The sequence below is a fragment of the Echinococcus granulosus genome, assembly GCF_000524195.1.
Source record: "Echinococcus granulosus chromosome Unknown EG_S00032, whole genome shotgun sequence".
In the NCBI taxonomy this organism is placed as follows: domain Eukaryota; kingdom Metazoa; phylum Platyhelminthes; class Cestoda; order Cyclophyllidea; family Taeniidae; genus Echinococcus; species Echinococcus granulosus.
In genome coordinates, this window is record NW_020170412.1 from 440,267 (window position 1) to 446,828 (window position 6,562).

Below are 6,562 nucleotides of genomic sequence, written 5' to 3' on the forward strand. Positions count from 1 at the left end.
AGGTGTAGTAAGTGCCCCAGCAATTTCCCCTGGCACGGTGATCTTACTGACCACCTGAAGACAGTGCACGGAATCACCAAGAGCTCTCATAACTCCAGTCGCAGTGGGACCGCTGCTATTGGCAGCGCCTCCAGTGATGGCGCCAAAAGCAGTCGCTCCGCGGGGACGTATAACTGTCCGTACTGCAAGTACAATGCGAAGTACTTGAGCGAGTTGCGACGTCACACGCGTTTGCATATGGGCGTGAAGCCCTTTGCGTGTATCTTTTGTTCATACAAGTCGGCGTGGAAAGGCGACCTCAAGCGTCACATGGAATCCCATCACAAAGATAAATTCAAGACAGATGATGATCTAGCTCGTATTATGGCCCAGTTTAAAAATAATGCTGGGACGACTGCAATTGATCCTAGGGAGGAACAGGCGGTGCGGCCATGCTCTGCATCACCAGGGGTGAGCCTGCTTGCATCTTATACCAAATGTAATACTTAACTTTTTTCTTAATTTCTGTCCTTTTAATCTCTTTATGCCGCTTTAAAGGTAGGATGTTGTTATTTGTTTTAGAACTCGCCAAACTCCCAGACAAACCGAGACACACCAGTGCCCCCAGGTCTTCCTTCAACATCCCACGCTGATCTAAGTCTCCCCACAACGGCAGCGGATCCTTCTCAACTGCTTATTGACACCCTCCTGACGCTTCCTCCAACACCGCATGCCCTAGACCCAAGATTTTACCCATCACTGCAATACCTGGCCTCTTTTTTCACACCGCCGGCTGTTCATTCCCAACCGTCTCCACTCGTACCACCGCCGCCTCAGCCTACGCCACCTCCACCAGAATTGTCACTACCACCGCCCCCGCCTCTACCATTATCGGCTCCGTTAAGCACCATAACCCCGCCGCCAACAATAGAGAGTTTGAACTCCCTTCTGAGCAATTGGAACTGGCTGGTGAGTTGAGTAGACTTTGAACTTTGCCTTAGCTATGAGACTGACACTTAATGACCATGAAGATGGAGTAGAGTGTTTAGTCATTTTTTTCCCTCACACGCACAAGCAGTGGCCTTCCACAAGTGTGATACTACTACCTAGCAGTAGCAGAGGTGTTGACTATCTCAAAGTGAAAATTTATGAGTTCGCTAGCCATCGGGAGGGCAAGGAGGCGGGTGGACGCACACAAAGAGGTACTCGTAGAAGCATTGCCATAAAGAATTGACGACGACTGGCTCTCTCGAGCAAGTAGATGCGCAAATATGCATTGTGTGCTTTATGCATTGTTTGTATTTTGGACTGGCGTTAAATAATTTTGCGTTTACACACAGCCTATTCCCACCTTTAAGTGCCAACCATTCACAGCTGAGGAGGAAGAAACTTTTTTTGTGCATCACACACAGCCACGTGTATCCAGTTTTGGAGGTCCCCCCCGGAAGTAATTCAAGTTGGTTTGGAAAAATGGCCAGAAATATCGGCCATTTAGTCCATCCATTTGACTAGTAAGATGGAAAAGTACAAACGTCGCTCTTTGTTTACTGACTAACTGTTTAGAGAGAACTAAGATGTAGGGAGGGAAAGAAGTTCGCGTTGGGTTTTCAGCCGCTCCGACGTGTGAGAACCAGCTCTTCATCTTTTGATAAAGTGCCAACCGTCCAGGAATCGGCAAGAAAAGAACCTCATCAAGATAATAGTGGAATTTTACCACGGCGATAGTTGTATTGATATTCGGTGGGACCAGGTTGACCAATTTCGGTCGGTTTATATCTTGTCCTCAAGCACCTAATCTCGGCGCTTATTTCTACGGGAATTTTTTTTCATACTAGAATTAACCACCATTTACACTACTCGGAGCTATAATGTAATCGCATTGACAAAGAGAGATTTGAAAGAGCGTCACATCAATGGACTGGGTCGGATTGGGCTGGGCGATTAGTACGAAAGAAGAAGGAGTAGAAGATCCAACCGAAGCCACGGTTGGTGGCACACACGCACTTTGGGCCGCGTGTTTGTTTACAACGTGAGAGGTCGACTAAGAGAGTGAGAGAGAGAGAGAGAGAGAGAGCCAGAGGTGTTCGTGTGGTTATGTGTGCGCGATTGCACACACCCAGCAATCGTCCCCGTTTCTTTGTTTACACAACGCGGCAGCAGTGTGAGTTCACGTTCCTGTGTATGCATGCGAGCCAGCGAGGCAACCTGCGTGTTTGTGAACTAATATTCGCCTTCCTTCAACACAATCGAGAGCGCATCAAAGAACGCCATCAAAACAGGAGAGTATACGAAGGATGTTCAACCTAAACCGAGACATAAGTGGTTATCAAGGGCCGTCTACTCAGAGTCTTCTTTGGACGTAGAGAACTTTAACTGCTCAAAGTATTAAATGGTGTAAATGACTCCTTGAAGGAAAAACTGTCTCATATGGTTTTGCAGGAGACTGCGTCAATTAGGTATCCAGCATCAGACTTTCCTCACCCTCGGTAGGTGCCCACTGGATTGACTGCTTTGATGATAGACGGGAACAACCCACGCATTAATGCCTTCAAATATTGTATACAATCAACCATTTGGCACTCTGTCGCCCCCGCAAACTATCGTTTAGACCTTTCAGGCGCGTAGATTTTCGTGGATTATACGTCGTAATTCACGCGGGACCTCAGCAATCACCACACACTGTTTCGTGCAGGAGGCCGCAATATTGTCCGGCAGTTTGACTAGCGGGGTATGGACTGGCTCGCAACTTGTTCGGAGGCTATTGTTTTAGGTACTAGTTTACACTCCTCATTGACAGGTGCGTTTGGAGACGTAAATAAGTACATTCGAAAGTCTCGGGTTGATCTGTACGCGACTAATAGGAGTTGCACGGACAATCCGTCTTAACCCAACCATCGGTACGCATCTTCACAATTGTTGTAGATAGAGTAGAATTTGCAACGACAGATTTCACATTCAAGACCTAAACTTTCCTTCCCTTCCAGGCGGTATACTAAGGTGCGTATAACACTGCATGGATGTGTTGTCCCCATGTGCATCTTGAAATGACGTCTGTTGCATGTTGTATGCCACTTCGAGGGAAGAAAATTCACTCATCTCTAATTTATCCTCTTTTCGTTTCCATTTTAGCAATTTCCACAGACATTAACACCAGAGGGTTTAGGCCTTGTGCCAACCTTCACGTCGCAGCAGCCAGAAGGGGAGCAGCAACAGCAGCAGCCCCAGCCGTGTGCCAGTACCGAAGAACCGCTAAACTTGGTGTGTAAAGCAGAGTGCCCGACAGGTCCTCAATCAGTTAGTCAGGCCTCTCCCCCACAGCCGCGGCCACCGCCAGCCAAGAGGCGCTCTACGAGGCCCACCCGATCCGGAAGAGGCTCAACCAACCGTGAGGAACTGCATAAGCCCTATAAGTGTTCCAGCTGTGGGCACCGATCTAACTGGAAATGGGACATTAATAAGCACATTAGAGTAGCTCACCCTGAACGTCCAGATGTCACTACCATTACCATGGACCCTGAGGAGGCCAAACGAACCTTGCCCGCGTATCTGGAAAGGGTGCGAGCATTCGGACGCAACGGAAGATCATCAGCTCATTGTTGCAGTGATGACATGAATCCTTCATGTAGTAACGGCTCTGGTTCCTGCCACCAGGATCGGGAGGGCTATATCAGGCCCTACATGTGTTCATTCTGCGGCCACCGGTAAGCTTTCTTCTACACCGATTGAGGGCACTTAATTAATCTTTGTTAAATTCTTTTTCTAAAACTGCAGCAGCAACTGGAAGTGGGACTTGCGAAAGCATATGAAGAATATGCACGGCAGGGAAGGGAAGGTGATAATCTTGAGTAATGAGGAAGCCCGTCGTACCCTTGCTCAGTACAAGGCAAGCAGACGACAGGGTCAGAGTCGGATGCTCCGTTGGTCGACTACGGATGTGTCGAGTGAGCCCTCAACATCGAGGCAGTGTTGTGCCTCGGAAGCATCAAGAGGCACTACTGTCTCGCCCGTCGGTGACACTCCTGTTCCAGCTAGCGATGGCAGTACGCAACTAAGCGGCAGTAAAGTAAAAGCGATCTCCGCTTTTCGCTGTTGTGTTTGTAAGATGATCTTCCCAATGTGGAAGAATCTTGCCCAACACATTGTGTTCCATCATCCAGGCCTTAGTGTAGCTACGAGTCTTGCTGCCACTGCTATGGGGAATATTGTCACTACCACTGCTACCGCCAGCAGCAGCAGCTCTAGCCCCATAGAGCCTACGCATACAAGGCTTTCTTTGAAGAGGCCCCTTACCCCACCATCTCCTAGCAAATTGTCGTCTGGGGAGGATGAACAATCTGCAACGGTAAGAGAATATTTTAAAAAGGCAATCGAATACTTAAACTGTGATTTTTTAAAGAGAAGGCCAAACCTCCATTTACTTTAAGGTTTGCTAAACACATTCCTAGATTCTCTCCCCTAAAGACGTATCTAGGTGCTAAGGATGGAAGAAGGCTTATCATCCTGGTGCACAATACCATGACATTAATGAAATAGTCGATTGACAGATTATAGATAGATGCCAGATTTGGCGCCGTGAATCACCTAAAAAGTTATTAAAATTACAGCGATATTATCTTTTAGAATGCGGCCTCCCCAAGGCACTTGAATAGCAAGAAGTTAATTTAGGATAAGGGAAAAAAGGGATGATTATTTGGTTTACTAGTTCAGCAGGATCAAGATGAATGGCATTGTTCTTACTATGGTCTTCTTTTACTGCAGGAGATGAAGTTTTGTGAGATACAGCGCTCGCCTTTCGCTGCAAATCCATTAGAGGAACCATTGCCATCACCTTCGATGTCATCAACGCCAACATCACTACCTGAGTCGGAAATGGTGAGGCAGCGTCCCAGACTTCGAGCAAAACGTTCTCTAGTCCATCACGTTGCATCGTCATCCACGCAGACCCAAAGTTCCCCACTACTCAGCACCCTCGACAATCTGCTTTCTGAGAGTGCAACAAATTCGTTCACCGAGGTCTTTCAGTTTGCAGAGATACTTAAACAGGCTGTCGATTTCCTTCAGTCGTTATTGGGTGAGGGAAGTCAGGAGACAATCGAAAATTCCAACATCTATGAGCAGTTGCTGTCTCGCTTGGAGGGAGATGAAAACGAGCCCTCAACGCTAGCGTAAGTGCAGATCCTAAACCAATGTCTACTTATTTCCTTATCAGTAGACGATTACACCAATGTTTCTTTTCTTCCACAGAGATAGATCGCAGCGCTTGGCTTTGCTGCTGGTGGATCCTCAGGTTCAATCCTTGACCGATCAGCTTTTACCGCTTCTCCATAGAGTAAAACAACAGTTTAATATCCCCAGTGGAACTAACGATTTCACCCAATTCCAACAGTGACTGTTCCTACCCTCTGTGCATTGCCGTTTGACTGCGGTTATTTTGGTATGTAACTCAAGTTTGACAAAATTCGGTGGGTATTTTGTGTTTTGGGCTGTTTTACTCGTTTTATAAAGATGTTATAGATAAATATCTTACCTTTGAAGTATACTGGGGGGCTGTGTGATAGCCTATGTATACCGGTTCATCCATCTGCTTAGAAAGCACTTTACAGACTTGTTCACTTGTTTTACTTGCTCACCAAACGAAATATGCATTTAAGCCTGGATGACTCTTTCTAATACAATTCAATTGGCAGTGAAAGAATGTTTGTATGTGGAGGGAAGAAATGCGTACCAGAGCATAAACACTTGCTGTGCCACCCACTGATGGAGAAAAGAAACGGGCCGAAGTTGACATTGGTATATATCTGAGGTTTTTTAGCTCCAGTAACAACATGGAGACTCGTAAATAAGCTGAGCAAATCTGTAACTGCCATGCTAGTTGCCAAACGTAGCATTTATACCTACGTGCTTACTAAATCCCAAGGAAACATTGTTGAATAAGAGGGATGTGGAGTATTCCCTAAACCGATTTTGGCGTAAGAGATGTGATGCTGTAGATTAGGTGCAGGTGAGCTTTTTTCAAGGAAGACGTTAACATAGATTACAGGAAGACAAGAAGCGATGGAACGGACATCCTAGCGGCTAATGTTTTTTTGAGTAGCCGTCAACACGAATGCTTTATCAGCAAATTGAGCAATTTGTTCCGAAGTTGGGAATCAGGTGTAAAGCCGAACTTTCGAGATGGTAGGTAGGCGCCTCAGTGGCCTGAAACCAAACACGAGGGTAAAATAAAGTATTACACAACTTTAGAGAGTGCCAAATACGGTTTTGTACAATGTAGCGCCATCGTATAAGTCTACACACCACTTGGATCACCCCTAAACAAATATTGAAAATATCTGCGTAAAAATAATTGTAATCATACAGAAAGTCCGTTGACGGAAGTGACAGGAGACAGAAGGTTATGATAGGGATGATGACAAATTGGTGTATGGATAAGAAAAGTAGTCCATAGGAGTGTTGTAGGATTTTGCTCGGGCTAATCAAATCTCGAAATAAAGTGTCTTCAATACGATTAAGGCCATTTTAGCGTAAAAGTTAAATGTCAAATGTGGAAAATATTTACCATCCCAAGGGGTCAGGTATATTT

General features: G+C 46.0%; 1 protein-coding gene across 1 annotated transcript in view; it reads left to right on the forward strand. All coding sequences in view use genetic code 11, as the record gives it.

The window, feature by feature from the left end:
- Positions 1-6,427, forward strand: part of EGR_04851 (Longitudinals lacking protein, isoforms A/B/D/L) — a gene marked incomplete at both ends in the record, with an annotated part of 9,270 nt that extends 2,843 nt beyond the window's left edge. Inside the window, 6 exons of the mRNA XM_024494100.1 lie at positions 99-450; positions 562-948; positions 3,109-3,680; positions 3,751-4,321; positions 4,687-5,144; positions 6,340-6,427. Of these exons, the coding sequence (XP_024351489.1) occupies positions 99-450; positions 562-948; positions 3,109-3,680; positions 3,751-4,321; positions 4,687-5,144; positions 6,340-6,427 (2,428 nt within the window). The remainder of the gene's footprint in view (positions 1-98; positions 451-561; positions 949-3,108; positions 3,681-3,750; positions 4,322-4,686; positions 5,145-6,339) is intronic.
- Positions 6,428-6,562: the final 135 nt, after the last annotated feature.